The sequence below is a fragment of the Danaus plexippus genome (assembly GCF_018135715.1).
Source record: "Danaus plexippus chromosome 29 unlocalized genomic scaffold, MEX_DaPlex mxdp_37, whole genome shotgun sequence".
NCBI classification, from domain to species: Eukaryota; Metazoa; Arthropoda; class Insecta; order Lepidoptera; family Nymphalidae; genus Danaus; species Danaus plexippus.
Window position 1 is genome coordinate 268,642 of NW_026869858.1, and position 23,741 is coordinate 292,382.

The 23,741-nt window shown below is 35.2% G+C and overlaps 4 protein-coding genes and 1 long non-coding RNA gene across 8 annotated transcripts; 3 read left to right on the top strand and 2 right to left on the bottom strand.

Moving 5' to 3' along the window:
- Positions 1-222: 222 nt before the first annotated feature.
- Positions 223-6,815, top strand: LOC116777003 (uncharacterized). Of its 3 annotated transcripts, none has more exons than XM_032670340.2 (8): positions 223-420; positions 709-864; positions 1,331-1,456; positions 1,579-1,742; positions 2,119-2,274; positions 3,900-4,027; positions 6,370-6,476; positions 6,619-6,815. In XM_032670340.2, exons 1-8 carry the CDS (start codon positions 292-294, stop codon positions 6,796-6,798), a joined length of 1,146 nt encoding a protein of 381 aa, XP_032526231.2. In that variant the 5' UTR covers positions 223-291; the 3' UTR covers positions 6,799-6,815. The 3 variants fall into 3 exon arrangements, with proteins under 3 accessions (XP_032526231.2, XP_061385135.1, XP_061385136.1); XM_061529151.1 differs by having other exon boundaries at positions 330-420; positions 714-864; XM_061529152.1 differs by having other exon boundaries at positions 330-420; positions 714-864; positions 1,336-1,456.
- On the top strand, positions 2,396-3,730 carry LOC133320551 (ubiquitin-associated domain-containing protein 1). Its single transcript, XM_061529150.1, has one exon. It carries the CDS (start codon positions 2,512-2,514, stop codon positions 3,658-3,660), a length of 1,149 nt encoding a protein of 382 aa, XP_061385134.1. The 5' UTR covers positions 2,396-2,511; the 3' UTR covers positions 3,661-3,730.
- LOC116776996 (uncharacterized) lies at positions 6,812-17,099 on the bottom strand. Of its 2 annotated transcripts, none has more exons than XM_061529149.1 (7): positions 16,914-17,099; positions 15,040-15,177; positions 9,164-14,467; positions 8,564-8,736; positions 7,949-8,163; positions 7,547-7,746; positions 6,812-7,129 (listed from the first exon to the last, which is right to left on the bottom strand). In XM_061529149.1, exons 1-7 carry the CDS (start codon positions 17,024-17,026, stop codon positions 7,072-7,074), a joined length of 6,201 nt encoding a protein of 2,066 aa, XP_061385133.1. In that variant the 5' UTR covers positions 17,027-17,099; the 3' UTR covers positions 6,812-7,071. The 2 variants fall into 2 exon arrangements, with proteins under 2 accessions (XP_061385133.1, XP_032526219.2); XM_032670328.2 differs by lacking the exon at positions 16,914-17,099 and adding an exon at positions 16,302-16,468.
- Positions 17,100-17,486: 387 nt separating this feature from the next.
- LOC116777019 (uncharacterized) lies at positions 17,487-18,509 on the bottom strand. The gene is made up of 3 exons (XR_004353979.2): positions 18,285-18,509; positions 18,053-18,198; positions 17,487-17,689 (listed from the first exon to the last, which is right to left on the bottom strand). It is a non-coding gene; the product is annotated as an uncharacterized LOC116777019 (long non-coding RNA).
- A 209-nt stretch (positions 18,510-18,718) lies between these two features.
- LOC116777013 (V-type proton ATPase subunit e 2) lies at positions 18,719-22,994 on the top strand. The gene is made up of 4 exons (XM_032670350.2): positions 18,719-18,918; positions 18,987-19,034; positions 19,451-19,538; positions 22,795-22,994. The coding sequence occupies exons 1-4, from the start codon at positions 18,821-18,823 to the stop codon at positions 22,813-22,815; spliced, it is 255 nt and encodes an 84-aa protein (XP_032526241.1). The 5' UTR covers positions 18,719-18,820; the 3' UTR covers positions 22,816-22,994.
- The last annotated feature ends 747 nt before the right edge of the window (positions 22,995-23,741 follow it).

The following is a 23,741-nucleotide window of genomic DNA, read 5'->3' on the forward strand; positions in this document are numbered from 1 at the left end:
CTTTTGGCGCCATTACATTGACGTTTATTTAGATCAGCGCCATCTTGCTATCAAGCAATTCAATAGACTAAGTACTTCCGAATAATTAATGAATAACATATTTTTATTTTTTAAATATTCATTCAAAACAAAAATAAAATATTATTACAAAAATTATTTGAAGTTAATAGAAAATAAAATATTTTAAAACATCATTCATTAACCTATTTATAAACGTGTATCGGCCTAATAGATTACATTCATCGTTGAGATTCTTTATTTTTGGATATTTTTAATACAAAATTCTACATAATGACTTTAATTGGAGCAATTTTTAATAAAGCAAAGACAAAAGAATCAAGTGAACGTAAATATACATCACCGCCTCCAGAAATTGAGGAAAGTAAATTGATACGAAAGACGAAAAAAAGACATCACAAGGTAACTTTATTACGACGTACATATTATAAGATTTTAAGGTATTATTTTCTTTTGGTGTACATAGATTTATTTAGACATTTCACTTATGCAAACGTAACAAATACATATAACAGAATTAAGATGTTGTTTTTCAAGTGATATTATTCACAAATCTTAAAATAATTAAATAAAAATAAACTTATTTTTATACACTTTAAGGCATGTTTGGTTATAGAAATACACAATTAGTCTCATGTTTTAACCTGTAATAGATAAAAAAAATTACAATTAATTTTTTTTTCTTACCAGTACAGAAATGTCAAATCCATCGTTGACAGTTCACCGCCATGTTACGACAGACAACGCATGTTTCGCTCAATTCCTGAATGGGTTCACCGTACCAGAGAACTTTATATGGAAAACGCTCGAATGCTTTTCGCTATAAGCTCTGCTTATATGAATGGAGTATGTTATATATATATTTTATAGTTATAATATCTAACTTCAGCAACCTTTCAATAAAAGTCCCGCCTAAATCGAGTAATTTCAGAAATTAGCCGCAACAGACAGATAAACAAAAAATTATAACAAATGTTATGTTGTTGTATGTACAGTATGTATTCATAGGCATGAAGTAAAAAGGGGCTATTTCAATATTACAAAAAGTGACTCCAAATATATTTATAAAGATTAATCACTTTGCTTGCTACACATATAAGTTTCTTATGCAATAACCTACGTTAATACTATCATGTGACAAGATTTATCAACGATAAACCATTAACTATCCGTATCGTGTGTGATTATACACTTAGTGTACGCATACTGATATAAATACCGGTTGAAACAAAATTACCAGAACACGTATGAAGCTTTGAAATTAACTTTAAAGTCGCCTTATCCCGAAGTTATAATTCAGTACATTCCTTAGGGCAGAGTCGACAGTCATTGGACCACAGAGCTATATCCTAGCAAACAATATTACGCGAGCAGAGTGCAATTTTATAGGAACACTGTACGAGAAAATATTGAAATATACAAACGTATTAAAAATGCCGTAAGTGTGACGTCACGCCAATTATTATTATTACATTGAGAGATGTTTAAAGTAGAAAAGAGGTTTTATGGAATGTAATTTTTGTTTTTATTGGAAAGAAGTAATTATTGTGTTTGCACAAGGCCCCGAGGGTCGTCCCGACGAACATTTTAATAAAGGAATGGAACCGAAATAAAATTAAAATGATAAAGTCGGCGAGGAACAACTTTGTGTTGTTTCCTACTTCGCCCGTTGACCTCATCGAAGACTCCGCTTTTAAAGCACCAGATGGCGCTAACAGACCGAGGTAAGACAGACCAAAGACAAAACTGATATCTAACTTAACCAACTGACAACTGAAACTGTGTGACATGTGCAAAATATTCCACGATACCAGTGCGAACGAAGCCATAGCCTTAAAAAACTAAAACAGTGATTTAGTTCGCGTGGAAAATTTTATTTTATTACTTACAGCATATTTTAATAAACAAAAAACCAAACTAAATGTAGTGTACGAAATCGTTACTATGTCAGATAACTGGAAGTCAAGAGCTCATCAAAATAGGTCCAGCCGTTTTAGAGATTAATCAGGAATCAGGATTAACAAACAGACTCAATAAAAAAAAATGATAATTTTCGTACTGTGCGTACATTGATAAGTGTTTATTTTATATAAATATTAGGGTGTATATACATTTGCGAGCTCGAGGTCACTCGTCCCTGGGTTATCTTCGATTGGAGCTATTCACTGATGCGTGTCCGCTTACATGTGGTCTGTTCCTCGAGCTGATGATGGGAGACGGGCTCGGCCACGGATATGTTGGGACCAGATTCTTTAGGTATTTAAAACCTACTTTAAATTCAGCACTATAAAAATGGTATTATAAAAATTCTTTAAAAATATATATATTGGAAACTTTTTTACGAATAAAAAAAAAAAAAAAATAACATCAAAATTGACAGAGCTGACAGCATTATGTTGAAATTGATATTGTGCCTTATAATATTTTTTACGAGTATATTTCTGTTCTTGATATTAATAAACATACAAGTGATAGATCTCAGCAAGTGGGACGATGCTAGTGTCGGATTCAGGAGTGACTGGTGGTAGTGATATTTTGGTGAAAATCGTCAGCCCCGAAGGGCAAATGTTCACCGCGTATTTCCCAGAGGACACCCTGATAGAGGAAATTAAGAATCGCGCTATAGACTACTTCTATCCGGCCGGAGAGACCGGTGCTGGGAGATTTAAGATAGTACGCGTGTGTGATACGACGACCCTTCACGATTTTTTAACTCTTGGGCAGGAGCAGGTGGTCATGTATGAGGAGTTATTGTTGATTGAAAGGAGAATTCCCGAGGCAGGGACCCTTTGGGATCTCGGAGCGGTCAGAGCGCCACAGCACGGAGCTATCACGACAGCGACCGCAGCGCTCCCAGCACCCCAGAACCCAGTCCGTCAGCCGAATTTACAATCTCTGCTATCCACCAACGAACTGTCATTTGAGTTGAGGAAGATACTTATATCGCTCATCGAAGCCGGAGCCAGATTAGCAGCAGCGGGGAGAAACTACGAACTCACGTTGGCTCAGCTAACCGCCGCTTTGGAAGAGCCGAGGAAACCTCAACCAATTATCGTCCAAGTGATAACTCCAGAAGAAATAGCAGCGCGACTGAATAGCGCTGACGTGAACAGTATATCAACGGGCACTTCGAACGGCGGTGATGAGTTATACAAGCGAGCACAGCATTTACAGCGATTTCTAGAAAAATTTCGAGCTTGGAGAATAAAAATAATGGACCCTCCAAACCCCGAGGCGATTACTGCTCTAAAAGATCTTGGATTTTCCTACGACGATGCGGATAATGCCTTGAGAACCACCGGATGTAACGTTCCCGCTGCCGCGTCATGGCTTATGGGGGAGAGAGGTTCCAGCGTGTTCGAACTGATCAACGGCCTACCGGATGGCCTCATCCTGCAGACTCTCCTTAAGCAGCCTCAGATCCAGCGTGGGCTATTGAACACGAGAATGTTGATCGCCTTTATAGCGATGGTTGGGCAGACGGGCAGCGCGTCTCTCTGGTTGAATTCTCCCCACGGCAGTCCCTTACTATCACAAATATCCAGGACCTATCATTCAGAGAAATACTGCCTCGCGGTCAACCAGTTCTCTGAGAGACAGGAACAGCAAACTGCACCGTCTACTTCTAGACAGAGAAACTGATTTTATTGCATTTTTCCATCACACAATATATACCGATTGTTTTGTCTTTTATTATAAAATGTGTATTCAACCGAGTTTTACTTATAACCTAATACACCTACACAAATTATACTATAGAAATTTAATCACAATTACATTTTTAGACTAAAAGAAATATAACGCGTACCGTCTAACGGATTTTAAGGCTCTAATCATGAGATCAACATAACAATAGGCCTACGCCTTTTCTCTCCCTCTAGGAAAGTCCCCCACTTGTTTTGGTCCGGTGGAGATGTTATCTACGACGCCGGCGTCGGGTGCTACGCCCAGCGTGGACGCAGCAGACCTATCGGCGCCGAGAACTACCACTTTCCGCATTCCATGCCAGGTATATTCTGTTCATCGTTGTTGAATTTGCACGCAATTAACATCGCAATAGTTGATATTTTGCAGCTAATGTAAAATAATATGTAACAGAATTATATTATTTTCACAGAAACAGACAGATTTTGACAGAAACATATTCTTAGTTCACATAAATTTGCACATCTATTAGAAAAGGAAGCTACTTGAATTAACCAACAATTTCATATAAATTGATGACGTCACAGACCACTCTCGGGAAGATCTCGAGATCGTTACCTATGTGATAAAAAGGAACAATTTCTAAAGCACACTCTAATAACAATAAAAAAAATGAATTAAAAATTTGTGTTTGCTGAAACTAATTTAAAGTTTTTGTAAAATAATACTATATTTGATAAATTTTTATTTTATCTAATTAAGGTTTTATTATTACCTGAACCATAATTAATATATGCTAAACTATATATTTTTTTTAATATTTAAAAATACTATATAAATATCTTTATATTTGTAAGAATCTATACGTAAGCATACCTTTGTTGGCTGATTAAGTTTTCTCGCGGAAAAACCGACACCCTCCACCCATGACTAACAATTTATCGTACGACTAACGACTATTGGATATTTGAAAAAAACAGGATTGTGGCGAAACAAAACCAAATAAGGTCCTACTTCTATAATATTTGAGATTATTTTCACATTCGTCTACTTTTAATTCACGAGTCAAAAAAGGGGTGTTGTAATTTCGATGTTGAGGCATCTTAGCTTTCAAACGTATGAGTTACTTTCATTTGATAGCCACTTTGCTTTCGAATTTCTTAGATATGTCCATTAATCTCTCTAGCAGTGTTGCCTGAGATCTTTTCCAAACTGATTGTCATTTTTAACCTACGATTGAGGGCTTCACGAGTTCGTTATGATTGTTGAATGGCAATGAACGTCAGAGTTTTTTGTAACACAATAAAGTTCTTAACGTTTGACTGTGTTTGAAAATATTATAAAAATAAATAGTAAAGCAGTTTGTGATCGGATATTATTGATTGTGGGAGGTCATGCTATATGGACGATGTTACTTGAAGTCGGAACTTCAGAAAGACATCAGAATTAGACTTAAATACTATAACTTTAATGTCCGCTGATCCACACCAGACTAGATCATTGGCTGTGTTATCTGCATCATTTTATAACTTATCTTTGTTAATTTAAATGAAACTAGTATTTTTCGGATAAACTACGCGTGATTTATTTTTGTAAAAAACTACATACAACTAGATGTCACATCTAGTCTGGTCGGGATCACGGTTGCTGAAAAGTAACCGAAACGTCGGGATTATGTAGTTTTTTACAAAAATAAATCACGCGTAGTTTATCCGAAAAATACTAGTTTCATTTAAATGAATAAAACTCGCGAAAATCTTAGATCTCATTATCTTTGTTAACATTATATTGGGGTTCGCAAGTTTTTGAGGATACGCTGCAGCAACGTTAAGCGTTCAGCATTATATAATGTTATAATTCTCTGAAATTCCTTATAGGAAATTTCGGGGATGTGTAGGTAGTATAAAAAAAGCGTGGTAATTCCGGAAATATAGGTTGTATTTAGAAAAATACTCGTCAGTCTTAGATATCACTAAACAATATACTGCTGTTTGATAAATACTTTTTATTGGGAAGATGAAATAGAAACTTGACCGACTCAAATAACAACATTATCAATCTGGGACCTAACCCTAGTTCTACATTGCTGACGTATTTCCCGTTTGCAGTTGATTAATACTTCTGTACAGAACTTGATATATAAGTGAAATAAATCGTGCGTGCAGGCCCTCAGGAAATGTTCTTAACGTTAGAATGAAAACAGAAGTAACAGAAGGTGGTAGAAATTGTTTTTTAAGGAATCTTTAGCGTTTCTTTAAGACAAACTTTAGTAACATTACTTACAAGTCACTTCAATTGATTGCCCGCATGCGTTCGAGCGCCGCGCCCTCCCTATCCCTACCGCTCTTTCTCTGACGAGCGTCAAAAATTTTACGCAACCTTGTTGGAAGTCGCATAAGTTTCACTTAAACGTGTTTATTATTTGTCGGATATAATATAACTAATAAGGTGCCTATCGATATATTTGTATTGACTGTTGCTATTTAATATTATAGAGAAAAATATAAAATGGTAAAAGTGAACGCTCTACAACATAGCAAGCTCTCCGATGACCGACAAGGCGGGTAGAGCTCTTGAACTTGCGAGAGCGTCCTCTAGTATAAAAGGCGGAACGTCTAGCTTGAGCGGCAGTCGACAAGCGTCTGTCATAGAGGAAACATCTATACCGTGTAGTCATTACTTTAAAGGATTTTAATAAATTTTCAGGATTGCTGTCAATGCGAATGACCGGTGACGATGAGATGTGCGGTATCTTCAATATAACCTTCAAAGCGTTGCCTCAGTTCGATTTACGGAATGTCGTCTTCGGTAGAGTGAGTTACTGAGATCTTAAAGATGCAAAACTTGGCATGTACATACATATATTGATTGTTTACTCTACACGGAGATGATTTAGAAGGTCATATAGAAAGTTAAAAAATTTATATTTTTTCATCTCAGGCAATATTTTTCTAGGTAATCCGACCGTGCCCCACATTCGACGTGATCCAAACCCTCCCAGCGAATCCCCACCCAGCCATCGAAATAGCCTCAGCCCGGTTCAGGCTCGAGTCCGGCTGGGTGTGTGGCGCCCGGAACGCCAGGATTCGACCCACCCACCCCACCCACGTCCCGAGACCGAGACGCCAACAATAAAACGATAACCAAAACCACATGATGTATTTATTAAAATCTTCCAAAAAAAATAACCTATTGTATATTAAACATAACAAAATATACGACAAAGCTCGACGGGGACATTTCAAATGATTTCAATGTTATTCAGCAACAAGCCAGCTCCCGTGCGGTGGGACGCGCGCGCTCCGGGTTCACTCCTGCTGTATATCTGACTCGGGACCGTTTTTTACACAAATAAAACGAATGTTACGTTCATTATATTTCCGTCGGCCGAGGTCAGGTCAGGTCAGGTCAGACCCCCAGCAGGTCGTCGCTTCTCGTCTTGTTCTTTAAATGCTTGAAGATTTTCCTGGAATCGCATTGGTATAGTTTTTGTTAGACGTCTGCATATATATAGATTTTTCTATAATTGCGATAAGAACTATATGTCTCTCTCTTTCTCTCACTCTCCTTCTCTTTCTTTGTTAGATGTATGCATATATGAATTTCTTCTATAAATTGCCAAAATGTAAACTTTTCGGATGACTACTTTTTTTATCTATTAAAATTATTATAAGAACTATGTCTCTTTCTCTCTCTCTCTCTCAGTTATTGAAGTTTTTTAACAGATTTCGCGAAAACAACTATATGAATATTAATTAACTAAATATCAAACGCTAACTATATGTGGGCGTAAAAATAGTACGTGTGCGATGTGCTGGTAACTATTAAGGTGTATCTACCCGTGTGTGTGTGTGTGTGTACGTGTGGGTGTGGGTATGTATACCATATAGCGGCCGGCGCGTGTCCCCAGTCTCTCTTGAGCGTCTGCGTGAGTCTCTCCACGTTCGGTATCCTGTCAGTGTCCGCGAGTACGGGACACACGCGCACGTCGCTCGCACACGGCCAGGACTCCATGTCGTCTTCCACTACCAACTTGATGCGCATGCGCACCTCCCACACCGACCGAAGCTGGAAGTTCGCCACCTATGTAGAGAACATAATGAGACTCAGACTAATGCTATACAGACTGCATTATCACTATTCACATATCACCACTCAGAGAAAGGCACACCAACGCAGTCATTCGCCTACTAACAATAAACAGACTTTCTTTCTCTATCTCTCTCGGACACACATCACTCTATCTCCAGAGACACATTTCACACTAACTCTATCTCAGTGTCACCTTAAACGTGAGCTCTCCTCCCGGTCCGAGTTCGTAAGCGAGCCTGGCCCGCGCGTCCCTCATGGCGCGGGCCCAGCGAGGTGCGACCCTGGCTATGGCTGCACAGCATCTCAACAGATGAGGCACATCCCGGGCTGAGACACACCTCGTGCAGATCGCTCTCATCGCGTCCCGGGACAGACGGATCACTAGCGACGCGAGAGGATCCGATTCCTCTGTCGAATTCATTGTGAAATTTTTTAGGGTAGGATAACACTAGAACATTTCGTGTCAACAAACCCTCAGCCAATATAATTCACTAACTATCAATAGTCGATTTGGTAAAGTAAGTAAGTAAGGTAAGGTAATTTGGTAAGGTAAGGTAGTTTACATGTTATAATGTACTCGTATGTAGTAAATAAACACTTGTTCTTGGAGATGACTCCAACTGCCATTTATTGAAGGTTTTCTGTCACCTTTCTTTGGGTGTCCTCACGATAGGACCGTAGGAGCTTTTGTTACGAGGAAAAGTTGATTTATAATCTAAGGCTGCATTTCAAACAATAATTGTGAAGTTAGACCAACACTATCCAGGACATAATTAAAATATCTCCTGTAAATGCTTGTTCTGCCCACCTTCCAAGACGGAATCCACATTGATAGACACTATAGGAGTATCAGCTCTGACCCGTGAGCGGGTCGCGTTGTGGAGTGTGTGAGCGAGACGGATGATCAGCCTCATACGGGTGCGAAGGAGACGGAACATCCATACGTCACCGGTGGACGATTCCCATTCACAATCACGGGAACTGAGAATTAAAAAAAATAATTGCTATCGTGCTAGAGAATCTTGAGACATCTTCCAAATTTAGCATTTCTTGGAAAATCAATACTTTAATTAAGACATATTGCTTTAACGAAGGAACAATTTAGATTTGATAAAACATTACTTAGGTCTTTAAATTTTTGTCTGAGGAAATCAAAATCTACTGTTGTACGTCGATTTTTCTAGTCAATTAAGTTTTAATCTCTTCTGCCCGTGATCACGGTTGCTGCAAAGTAACCGAAACGTCGGGAGTATGTAGTATAAAGTAACAAAGAACGCGTAGTGAAATCCTAAAATACTAGTTATTTCAGTGTATCGTCCTAAATCTCATTAATTTAAAGTTTCAAACAAAAACAAATTTCTAAAAACGATCGTATACTCCACAAAGGAGCCGTCTCCGTAATACCCACCCCATAAACGGAAGTGTGTTAATCTTAGCGACGACGTTGTCACCGGAACTGCACTCATTCACTATATTTTTGGAACTCAATTCGTTCACTAAATCCGTCTGCCAGTTAACCCTGGACACATTACTGCCGACGGCTGATATCGTGTGTGAGTCGCTGCTGGCTTCTCGATCTATTCCACACTTGCTGCTTTTGTACGAACTCGTGTTGGAACTATTGAAATCTCTGGCTGGATTGTTAAACAAAATGTCCTCTTCTAGAGTCGTTGTTGAGCCGTTTATAGCTTCTATTACTGTTTTTTGGGCGTCCTCGTTGTTTTTGCCATTTAACAACTTTTGATCCACATCTTTTCTGGGACTGACGTTGGATTTCTTCTCAGGACTCCTGTCCTTGGGTTTTGGGGATCGTTTTAATTTCTCCGGATTTACTATCTGCTTCGGGCTGTTTGAAATCTTCTGCATTTTGCTAACAGGCTTGGGGGTTAGATCTACGTTCGGTGTGGTTTTGTTTCTGTCGCGCTTAGTCGGGCTGTAGGTGCGTTTTTTGCGTTTGTATTCTTCGTCCATGGAATCGTCTACGGATGTTAAATCAGACTCGAGTTTCTCCAATAGTTCGTCTTGTTTCAATTTGTAGATCACCCTCACTGGTGACCTCTGATCCGGGACGGGCTTCGTCACTTCCGACGGAAGCTTAAGATCGAAAGCACTACGGCCAAAACCGTCGTCGACCAATGTTAGGGATGAGTTAGCCTCTAATATCTCTTTGGTTTCCTTCATACTAATAAGAGTGTTGACTTCCGTGTTTTTGACGTGTAACGAAAATCCATCTATGGACTTATCTATTGATACTGGTTTACTCGTGTTGGACACTATACTGTTCATTTTTAATATACCGGTGCCCGTATCGCCCGATTGTAAGGACGATTGCCTATTAGTCTCAACGTTATAACACGTAGAGACGCGCTCCACTTCGTACTGACTATCTATTTTATTGGTACCATCTGTGGCTGTGTCGTATTCAGAATTCATATTATCGGATGACTGTAAAGGGTTATATCTGTGTACTTTAATGTTATCTGGCTGTGTCAGGACTATGTTATTTAAGGGATTTGTATGATCGAAAACAATTACTGGTCCGACAGTTTTCCGCGGCGAAGGTTTGGCATCGGGTATTTTTATCTCATGTATGCGTGCATCGAAGGAAACGCTGTTGGAAATTTGTTTATTGGAATTATTTAATGCTTGGGATATAGCTTGCCTGCCTGTAGCAGCTACCTCTTTTATCATAGTCTCGCTAGCTTTAGTGCTGTGCAAAGATGCTGTGTTCGAATGTAGTTCTGTATCTATGTCTATCTGGCTGGACGTTATAAGATTAGCCTGTATCTGTGTGCTGCACGTCGACGGAGGTTTTAATAATCTATCAGCGCCGCTGGTGTCGAACGGCAAAACATCAGCCATTGGTTTCACTAGATCAATCATCAGCGCTTTCAAGTTGTCGGAAACGTCCTTTAAATATGTTGGTATGACTTTCGCTTTGCTGTCTCGCATGTAAGACACTTCGCCGAAAGCCGTTTTTTTTAACGGTGACGCCTTTATTTCTGAAACGATACTGCTTTCACTTATAGAATCTTCTTCATCAAATTGAAGTGTTTTGACGACTTCGTTGCTCATCCTTACAGACTTTTTGATTGTTCTGTCCTCCACCTGGGACGGTTCTTCTGTCAAATCTTTCGTATCTTCTATGCTTTCACTATCATCCATTTCAAATTTCGATTGCTGTAAAGCTGCATGTGCCATGGAAATATTATTTAGTAAATCCTCTCTGCTAAGTACTATTGACTGCCTGTTTGGTGCGAAACTCAATCTCTTTGGCTCAGGTTTCTTGTCTATGAACGGCTTAACTTCTTCATCCCCTTCTGTGAAATTGGACAGCATTTCCAGCAGCTCGTTAGTGTCGTCTGCGTTTTTGAATGACTTTTTGACATTCCTAGATATATTCTGATCCTTTTCGTTTTTTTTCAACTGATCCAGACTCTGCTGTAGATCCGAACTCAATACGGTCTCGTAATGTCTATTCGACATCTTCTCTTCAAGAGTGACCTTAAGATTATCAATTTGGTTCTGTAAATGATGAACGTCCTCCGAATCTTCTCTGTATTCTAGTGCTGGCAGTTTTGCTGTAATTTGTCGTATCGATTCTTTCTCTTCACCCAACGACTGATGTTCGATGAATTCATTATTTTCTAAATTATCGTTCTCAACATTAATCACTGTTTCGTGTGATTCGTTTATTTGCATTTCGATGTTATTTACAGCATTGAATGGTTTTTTAGGTTCTGGGAGAACATCGTTTAGAGAAGAATAAGACATGTCTAAAAGCTCGTTAAGTAAAGTTTTCTTGACACATCCCTTTCCTTCAGAGCTGGTTCTGGTTTTGATAACGAACGATCCGCTGGCTGGTGGTTTTTGGGCTTCGACTTCAAAAGACTCGACTTTAGCAACAAAATCATCTTCGACTTCACATTCCTCTGTCTTATCTTCTAACATCGGAACAGAGAGGATTCCAAATATATCACTCTTGTCTTTCAATTTTGTTGCTTCAGAAATATTTATCACCGAATTGCTTTCTTCGACATCTTTATCATCATCATCATCATTCATATTTTTTAACTGCGACAGAGTAATAGATTCTTTTGCCTGGTATACTAATACGTCGTGTTTATTATCAATTAATTTACTATCATCAGTTGTAAAACTTTTATTATTCTTCAATATATCCTGCTGTAGATCTAATAATTTCGAAGGTATGGGCTTGGTTATCATCAAACTAGCGTTGCCGTAGGAATTTCGCAGAATCACTCTATCATTTTTCATTGCACCGTCGTTATTATCGTAATTCTTAGTGAGAGACAAATTACTATTTTCTCCATTATCTATAAAATTCTTGGAAGATCGCGGAACGGAGGTATCATTAGTACTTATATCCGCGTTTACGTTTTCGACTGATAGCATCACGTTTGAAGGCATCGCTATTGTCATGGACATATCATTATCATATCCTGTTTTTGTTTTCGCGTTTGCATCAATTTCTTCAACTTTATCGACAAACACATTTGGAATAGCCTCAGTCATTGATATGTTATCATCGAAAATGGTACGCCGTTTGTCGTTATCGTTTGACAAGACTGCATCACCTACAATGTCCTTCTCTACTTTATTACTTGCGATTTGGTGTGATGGAATCACATTAGCATTGTAATTTTCATTATTCTCTATTATATTCGCTGGAATTGCTCGAGTTATTGACAGATCGCGATCGTCCTGACAAATCATCGTTTTGTCTTGCGTTGTTTTATTCTTATTTATCGTAAAATCATCAACTTGGCGCAATTGAATATCGTTATTTACAAGCGGAAACGGAATAATCTGAGTCACTGACAAGTTATCAGCATTGTTAAACGTCCTGGTGTTGCTCGTAACTTTTTCAATCAGAACTTTTGAAGGGATCGCTTGGGTCATAGACACATCGGCGCCGCCGTCGAAAATTATCGTCTTTCGTTTTTGGCCATTGCTATTGGCTTGTGTATTTTTAAATGTATCATTATCGTTAATAGGAGCGTTATTTATCTGATTATCAATAAGGACTTTAGAGGGTATTGCTTGAGTTATAGAAATATCTGCGCCTTCTTCGAAAACTATGGTCTTTCGTGTTGGTTTATCATAGTTACTCATAACCGCTTGAGTTATTGATAAGTTATTATCATTATCATATCGTGTAACGTTAGTCTTTTGTTCGTCAATTAGGACTTTGGACGGAACGGCTTGAGTTATAGAAATATCTGCGCCTTCTTCGAATACTATGGTCTTTCTTTTTGGTTTATCAAAGTCACTCATAACCGCTTGAGTAATTGATAAATTATTATCATATAGTGTAACGTTATTTTTTTGTTTATCAATTAGGAATTTGGACGGAATTGCTTCAGTCAGAGATATGTCTGCACCATCTTCGAACATTATCGTCTTTCTTTTAGGGTTAGCTAAATTACTGATAACCGCTTGTGTTATTGATAAGTTATTATCGTTATATAAAGTTTCGTTAGTTTTTTCCTTACTAATAAAAACATTGGAAGGAATCGCCTGAGTCATGGAAATGTCTGCGCCTTCATCGAATACTATAGTCTTTCTTTTAGGATTTTCAATGTTACTGACAACTGCTTGTGTCATTGATAAGTTATTATCATTATCATATCGTGTGACGTTAATCGGTTTTTCGTCAATTAGGACTTTGGACGGAACGGCTTGAGTTATAGATATATCTACACCATCATCAAAGACGATGGTCTTTCTGTTTGGCTTTTCGCAAGTTTTCACTGTCTGGCTGTTATTTTCGTTACAAACGGACGTGCCATGGACAAAGTTCGGTAAATCGTCGTTAACGTTTAAGAATATCGTCTTCCTTTGAGGCGTTGTGGCCGAACTGTTTGGAAGTAGGCAGCGGTATTTGTCCATCTCATCCGAATCTCTTATCGGTTCTTTATCAGATTGCACACACAATTTCTTGCCGTCGAACACTAAAATTTTATCATCGGCGTCGTTTAACGCGAAATTTTTAGATTCCTTTGGAGTTACGTACGGATTGACAACTATATTCTCCTTATCCACGACCCAATCGTCTGGATTTTCCTTGAAGGAATTGCTTTTGGACACGGTCTGCACGTTAGGGCTCTGTATTGGTTCGGTTATAGACATATCGCAATCATCATGCTTGGGACCGACGTGGGTCATGTTAAGGTCGATTTCAATGTATTCTGACATATCCCTGCCTGTGAATGGCCCTGAACATATCACATTATTCTGAAGCGAACGCTCAAGATCTCGTTCGATCTCCTCCAGATCATCGCACTTGTCCCCTATAGGGTTAATATTTGAGAAGTTTATGTTAATTGGGTTCGACATGTCCGCCATAACCGGCATGCTGAGCTCGTCACCGAATATCCGGCTTTGGTGATCGGTCATTGAACTCAATTCGAAGTTTTGTATTGGTTCCGTTAGTTTTTCGTTTGTGGTCAATTCTTGTGACACATTGACATTATTGATTGAACTCTGGTGGTTGGCGTTGGTCTGGAGAGTGCCGCCTATATCCACCACCTCGATCTCCTGGAACTGCTGGTCGAATATCCGCTTCCCGATATGCTCAATCACCTGACGAGGATTCGCTGCTGATTCGTTGCCCGATGACTCTAAAGATTTGTTGTGCTCCTCGTAAAAATTCTTCCAAGTCGTCGTTGCTTCGTTTGTGACGAATTCACTGGCAAAGAAAGAAATATAACAATAGGTTAACACCTAACTATTGTATGTAGCTTTTGCCGGAGGTTTTTCCTGACTCATTAAGACAGAAACTAACTAAACATCTTCCATCAACGTCTCTTCCACCCAGACACAAAATTTCGACAAAAATCCGTTCAGCAATTTAGTTATGACATACAAGAAAAATTTTATGGATATTGCTTGAAAAATTAAAATCTATAAAATATCAGTATACCCTCGAAATCTCAGCTACAAAATTTTCGTTTTATACAGTTTCCATTCTGGTAAACCTTGAGTTGGTCATCTACAATGTGAATCTACATTTTCCAGATCTTCTACAGTCTACATCAGCGGTTGCCAAACTTATTTTATCTATTACCCACTTTGAGAATCTTTTTTTAAAGCCCCAATTTTTCACCTATTGATAAACTAACTTATCCTAGCTGAATAAAATTACAATTCATTCTCTGTGCCTCTACACAACACACCCATTTTTTTTTCCGATCTGTTACCGCCCCCCTTATTTATAGCCCACTTTGGTAAAGCCTAGTCTAAATAATCAATATATCTCACGCGACACCAGTTCTTCTGCTGAAACTGACACGTCTGCTCTTGGCCGTGTCCGTCGGAGTGGCAACGTTGAACTCCAACTCGGAGAAAGGTGTGCGAGGAGGTCTCTGGCTCTTCAGGATTGAAGAACGGCGTTTTCTTCTGCAGAGTTATTAATAGATAGCCCATATAGTACTACTGATGTAGTTCTACAGACCAAAATTACATGTAAGCTACCCAAAAACTTTTTGTTATAATAATATTTTATAGCATGCATGTTATATTATTGTGATTTTATGTGTGTGTTAATTTCTTCGGACATTAGCGAGGCTGAGTATGTACAAATTTATTTTCGAGGACCGATAACTGAACACATACACAGCAAAACGTAATTGATCAAAACATCTCATAATCTCCGAGATGGCAAGTAAATATATAATACTACAATTACATTGTGAGATGTAAAAAAAAAATTTTTGTCCTTAAAAGGGTTTTTACTCGCACAAATCAAATTCATTGTTTTGAATTTATTATAAAAATTACTTATATCATACAATCATCAGAAATTTCATTGAAGTTATGAAGATATTTGATTTATACATATATATATATATATATTGTTCTCATCATCAGCCTATCTGAGCCCACTATTGAGCAAAGGCCTCCTCTCACATGAAGTAGGTTAGAGCATTAATCGCCATGGTTGCTCAATGTGGATTGGCGATTTCAAACTTATAATTTAAAGTTATAAATCCAGGTTTATAAATAAAAAATGTCAGAAACTATGTCTTTAGTATGATAAAGTGATCATAGTAAGGTTGATTAAATCTATTTTATGTATATACACATAAAAATATTATAATATTTAACCACAATTTAAAGCTAGGAATACTAAAGCCACATACATTTACAAGATTATTGACTGTAAAAACAGTCACAACTGTCCATTTAAGATTTAATATGTATACTGTATACTTCCCATATCTCATATTTTCTTTATAAATATAAGAAAGATGTATTACGTTCTTTAAATTAAGTATATATTAATGTGACATAAACAAAGCACTGATGAATGTGGACGAAGCAACATAAATAAGCACTTCGTCTTCACTTATATTGTTAGGAAAAAAAATTGTCAGAATTATATATAAAATACTGACAAAATATCTAAAATTTATAAGGGATAAGCATTTACAAGGGATACATAAGTAAAGTTTTAAGAATATGTATAATTGAAGACATCAAATGCGTAATTTTTTTTGATAAAAGATCTTATTTAAACTCACGTCGGTGCAGCCTTACTAACATCTATCGAGGCTCCCGTGTCGTCCATTTTGATATATATTATACTTTTAATAACTGATCATACATTTCAACAAATATAAAACATTAACTTCGACTCTATTTTCAATAACAAACTTTGAATTGACGGTTGGCATTCAAATGTGATATTTATTATTTGAGCGTTCATACATCAAAAATTAAAATCAAGTCGAAACGTCAAAAGTCGCCATAGACTACAAATATACTTATGTTGTAGATTAAAAAAAATAACTGTATAATATTAATATGCTTTGGAAGGGATTTTGAATAATATAAAAATTTAAATGAAACGTCATTTCAGTGTACTTTACAAAAACCTAATATTAAAACAGCTATTTAATTTATAGTTCATAAGACAGCCGATTTGTTTTACTATTTTGCGTCTGATGAATATTTGAAGGAAAATGTATAACGTTCAAGATTTTTTTTTCTTAAATTATAAACTAATCTTAACTTACCCTATACAATGTTATAATCGAAAATAAACTTCTTGTACCGTTCCTATTATTTAGTGACGGATAAAAGTAAAAAAACGATCTCGACTACAGTGAAAATAAAAAAATCGTTTTACTTACAAGATAAATAAAACCCCGAGAGCGGTAACAGTCAAAAGTGTAATATAAATCGATACAATTCCTATCCATGTGAAAAATACGACATAATTATCTGCTTTTATTGGTCTAGACATTAGAAAATGGCACTTTTTAATTTACATTTCTAAATTTTTATACAATAAACATTTACACTGCAATTTAATAAATATTGACAGATATCATTTCATGTTTCTTCTAGACTATGATAAATGCCAGTGTTATAACAAATTACATATCTACAGACAGAGTATATTAGAGAATTGAATTAAAGCAAAGAGTCTTCACATAAATAGATAGAGATAGAGATAATGTAATTATTTTGTCATTTATTTTGTCCACAGAGCAAGTTATGAGAAAAAAGTCTAGAATCTTAACAAATTAATTATTAAATATTTTATTTCTCTTTCTGCTAATAAGAAATTTTTGTAGGTTTCGTCGGCTTCTTCCTGATATTTTACGTATGCAAATATTATGAGATTGTTAAAAAAATATATTTCTGTCTGTAGAGATTTTTGTATTTGACAAATATGCGTTTCGAAAAGTAATAAAACGATATTCTCATTATATATAACGATTTATTTTATAAGAAAGTTTTAAGAGGAAACAAATTAAAAAAAAAAATCAAATATTAAATAATCATTGCGAGATAAGAAACAATAAATGTATAATATATAATAAATTAATTATCATCTGTGGAAGAAGACGTTTCAGTTCGGCTGTCACAAGAATATGAATACTGCGATGAATTGTTGCGAGATCTGTGGAACGGTCGTGTATAAGTTATTATTTTCATAGTTTTAAAGATGTTTTTATATAACTATAGACTATATAACGGTCTATTCTTCCACAATAATCAGCCCCTGATTGGCGGCATAGCACAAAAACTCCTATAATTTCCTGGATATTACTCTTTGTCCCCAACCTTGAAGTTCACCTTTTGGCCTTACTCTTAAAGGATGAAATGTTATATTATTTCATCTCATAAAAATTGCACTTAAAACTTCATTAGTTTCTGTTTCTTATAGATTGAAAACTATTTTAATATCCATAAAGTACATTTATGCAGAAAAATATAAATTTCTCGGAACTGAATATAGGAAAGCAACGGTATTAATACACACCGTCGATTTTTACATCGACATTTTTCATTAGTTTTGATATTTCTTTTCTGGATAGCCATCTGACGACGTCTACGATTCTTATATACTTCGCATGAATCTTTTGGCACTACCTTCCAAGATCCTTTGCCTTCCGCTAACGTTGATTTCTGCCAAAAAAAATCATTCGAAATCTTTCACTTTTAGTCTAAAAATGGAGACATTAAATTAATTTGTCAAAATTAAAAAGACTAACGCGTAGATAAAGAACACGATTTATGTTTTCCAAATCGGAAATAGTGATTCCTTGGGTAAAACCTAAATATCGGCCATTAAACGGCGGATTCTTTTTCCTCGGTTCAGCTTTAGACTTTTTGTGCAGTTTTTTGTATGAAGGACGCATTTATCATAAATTTCCTCGTCTATTTATTAGCAATTAATTTATCAAATTTTGTATAAAACGACGTCTAAAATTAATACTGTTGACTTGACAGATATAAAATTTGATAATCGGATATGATGAACGTATAAAGATTTGTAATATAATACAATATAATAGCGGATAAGGGAGTAAGGGAGTTATTTATTATAATTATATATTCTTAATTTTATAATTTAATTAAATTTATTTAGATATAAAGTAATTTATGTCATATCGAGAATCCGATTCTCATGTCATATGACTGCCAATGTTCAGAGCTACCAACATAACCGTGCATCCACCATTATTGGGGCAGCTGATGTTTGTTTGAGAAAAGACTTTTGTCTGTAAAACGCGTTAAAAGTCCTAAAATGGGTGCATCATTCGTTCCCATCACCATTTTCACCGTCTTCTGGGGGGTCATTGGTATTGTGTGCCCCTTCTTCGCGCCCAAAGGACCTAACCGAGGGTGAGTAATAATCACCTCAATTTTACTAGATCTTTTAACATTTTAATATTATTTAAAACTAATTTCAGGATTATCCAAGTGGTGTTGATGTTAACAGCGGCTACGTGCTGGTTGTTGTGAGTATTTGAACATTATTTATTAGCGAAACCAATTCCAATTGACCTAATAATACAGTAATGTCGAGTATTGACTGAGACCTAGCTATCAGCTATCTTTGGATGATATTGAATTGGGAAGTCTTCGCTTTAACATCTCATCCATATAATGGTGTCGACGCCTCTTAAAAGACCCTTAAATATTACGCACATTTGTTTAAAGATTCAATTGATCAAGGTTACATAGTATATGAGAGAAATATTTTCCTCAATATTGTAATACTGATAACATACTAAATGTACCATAGCTACATTCCTTCTGGAGATTGCACAAATTTAAACACAAATAATATATATATATATGTTTCTATCTTACAAGTCAATTATCGTAATGTACACCGAGTAAGTAATTTTAATCTCATATATATATATTTCAGCTGGTTGTGTGCGTACATGGCACAAATGAATCCTCTCGTCGGACCGAGACTCAGCAACGAAACTCTCATCTGGATAGCTCGCACATGGGTGAGATTTTAATGGAGTATTTTATGTGAAAAAAAACGTTTTAAATCTACTTATTTAATACATTATTGACATTTGACCTGTATTGAGGGTTTTAGAGGAAATTGTATATATATATATATATATATATATATATATATATATATATATATATATAATTTTTTTCTGGCTGGCATTAAGATGTTTGCGGCCATACAGATATAGATTACTGAATTTTTCAAAATAAAGCTACTTCATTGTATTTAACTTAAATAATTAATAGTTTTAAAATCAAATTCAAATTGATTTGAAAAACTATTGTAAATCACTGCTGAAGTGATTTTGATGAAGTTGTATGTGGATGTAGAAAGGTTTTAGGAATAGATAATACAAAATACATTCAGCTATAAAACCAAAAGTAAGTTGGTGATTGAAAAGTAGAGCTTTCAAAAAAGTTTGTAAAATATAATTAAGATATATATATATATATATTTATTACTATGTATTTCATATATATATATATAATAAGCCTGGACGTTAAAGGTCTGTCTCTCATGCATGACAGAGCAGGTTCAAAACCTGGCAACTACTGATGTGATCTTTTCCGAGTCATATGTACTCTCTAAGAGTATTCAGACACCGCTGACGGACGGTGAAGGAAAACATCGCAAGGAAACCTGGACTTTTTCAAATTATAAGATGGAAATCGCCGACCCGTCTTGAGCAAGCGTGGTGATTAATGCTCTAACCTTCTCCATATGAGAAGAGGCATTTGTTCAGCAGTGGGCTAATAGGCTGATGATGATGATGAATTACAGAAGCATTATTTTATTATAACTATGCATAGAAATAAAAATGATCATCAACGAAACGAGATCAGAAAAACTAGTTAAGAAATGGTAAAAAATACTGTAGTTCCCGAACACATGTATTAGTTAGTTGAGGTATGAAAGAAATGTGATGCAGAAATGATAGTTTGTCTCTGTATATATAAATATATATATGTGTGTGTGTGTGTGTGTATATATATGTATATATACACTAAAATACTGACTTCTCTTTGCCTATCTTTTCTTATCTATGTCAATCTATATATATATATATATATCATCAGTGTGTCATCAAGTGTGGCACTCTCAATGTGTTACTATCTCTATCGAATACAACTGTTTAGTTAGAATCGATTCACTTAGTAAGTGTTTAATTTGTTGATTTAATTTTTTTTATTATATAGTATATATACATCATTATCATGTTCAGTCTATCGGAGCCCAATGCTGAGCAAAGGCCTCTTCTCACATGGAGAAGGTTAGAGCATTAATCACCATGCTCGCTCAAGGCGGATTGGCGATTTCAATCTTATAATTTGAAATTACAAGTCCAGGTTTCCTCGCGATGTTTTCCTTCACCGTCCGTCAGTGGTGTCTGAATACTCTAAGAAAGTACATATGACTCGGAAAAGATCACATCGGTACTTGCCGGGTTTCGAGACCGCGCCCTCGCGTATGAGAGGCGGGCCTTTAACCTCCAGGCCACCACAACTTATATATATATATATGAGGATATTGTCTAAATTGCTAATAGTCTATATATTAGTACTTTCTCGTTAGTTTTTTTTTTTTTTTAAGGTAAAATCTTATTAATACTTCTTTGTTTATTTTTTATCTTCGTATTTTTTTTACTACATTTTTCTTCCGATTTATAATAGAATTAATTTTTATTGATTGATTTTTTTCTTTATAACGCACCATATTTTATCTGTTATAATCTGAGTGATGCTTACTTGTATTATACCAAGTGAGATATTTTGAATCAACACTTATTATTTAAGGCGGCAAATTATAAAATACTATATTAAAATTATTTTTGGTTCAGGGTTTTGTCAGTAAATATATACATATTTTATTTATTATGTATATATATGATTTTGAGTATAATTAATGTGATAAGCTCTGTTTATCTTTGTTTACGTGAAATCGTTTAATCAATCCACATGCCAGTTAATGGCATATATATAAGGCAAGAATGTATATAATATTACTTACGTATATATGATCAGTAAAAAGTTAGCATATTTTTGTATAACAAATTTTCATAAGTGAATTAATTGTAAAGGTGGATGGAATTATTTATTGTACTGTAATAAAAATCTAGATTTTTAGAAAGAAAGATTCGAATAGATAGATAGATATAGAAGATTTGATTCTCCAAACTAGTTTAGTGGTCAGGAGAAACCGGTCATATATATATATATAGGCTTACATAGTCATAATAAAAATTACGAAATGTGCTATATATTTATATAATTCTCTACTTCAAATAAGTTGTTAGTACTTGATTTTTAAATTAAACTATCACAACAAAAAAAAATTTTACGACTTCAAAAGTTTTAATTCTCAAGATATTTTAAACCATCTCTTGCATGTCACTTTATAGAAAATGGTGGCATTTTTCCCCCCAAAAATACAGTAGCGACATCTATAGTCAGTGAAGATAACAATTGATTTTACTTTATTCATTATATTTATGAATTTTTTTTTTTTATATAAAATAAAAACGAAAGAGAATATTCATCGCCATTTTGAGTTTTGAAGTTCAAAACAAATAAATTTTCGTAATTTTAGTATCGTTATTATAATGTTGGTACTGCTATTGCTATCTCTTTCCCACTTTACTAACCAAGTCCTGCCAACATAACGACACTGGAACACGAGCGAGCGCTTTTACTATTTATAGAAGTAGGGAGATTTAACAACGTAACAACGTCGGTATGTTTTATAAAAACAATGTATGGAAGAATTCAAGATACTAAATATATAATAAGTTTAGATTAGATTAAATTAAGCTCGACATGTAGACATGAATCTGCGAAGTGAATAAGTAGAACAGAAATGTATTTTTAGTGAAGTTAAAATCGGTCACAGGCTATAGTTAGATCACGTTCAAGGACATTGTCAAGGACGAGGATCATCTTAAACTATATATATACTATGTTTCATAGATTTATTTATTTGATGAACTAACAACTATGTTTTTATATCAAATACGTATTTTTATAACGATATTTTTCATAAAATAATCTTACGTAACTTCGATACTTTCTAACACCTAATTTCTACGATCAAAATCTATTTCATTCTCGTATATGGGATAAAAATTGATGAATGTTTAAGGCTGCCCACGAACTCAATATTACTGAATATAAAACTGTTTGTTCATTAACTAATATATACTGATTCAAGTGTGTGAATTTCCTTATATCTTGTGTCTTTGTTCACAGGGTAACCCATACAACAAGTAAGGAGGGAAAATATATAATGTATTAATAAAAATCGAATCGTTAAGAAAAATATTTAATTCCCTATCATGTTTTCGTTGCCAACATTCCAATATGCATCGGAATAATTCAGTTGTAAGTTATTTTATCTGTATTATATGTAGATAAATGTATCAATAAAATTGTTTCAATAGTTAAACAAATGTTGTTTTATTTTATTTTATTATAAGTACTGTCAATCAAATTTGTTAGTTAAATAAGAATTATAATTTAAATCATGATTATTGTTCAGAATGTCGTTGCTTGACATTTTTATAATCGCGTCAAACAGGGCTACCAATCTTGAAACAAACAATTCGGTTACAATGTCTCGCGGACGTCATAGTGATTGATGCCGCGGGACTCGTCCGTGTCAAGTACACTCTTTAAATAATCAAAGGAGTATTTAAGTTATATAAAGCTGTATGCTGTGTGCCAACGCCTTTGTATGTGAATTGACACGAGAAAATAATAACGCGGGAAAGTGTCAGCAGAATAATCTAATAATTTTATCATCAGTATGAAATTATTGTTTGGTTTGTAAATAATTGTTATAAACAATAAGGGGGAGATTTTTTTTTAAAATGCTCTAAACAAATTTTTTATTAAATTTTATAAATTCCCCTATGCATACCTCGTTATGTGACGGTTATCATAGCATATAAATGCTTTACATCATTTAAGACAAGAGTTGATACTTTTACACTACTGGACCGATAAGGAAACATTACTAGGAACCACAAAGAAACTTTCTTTCAAATAAAAAAAAAACCGCACATTTATGACGTCGCGTTTCATGCGAGCTTAAATGTCTGAACCTTCATGATGAATACCTTCCACATTCTGTTATATCTTATACTAGGTAATTGTGATTGTTTTAAATAATATTAAGAAATAATTGTTAAACGCAC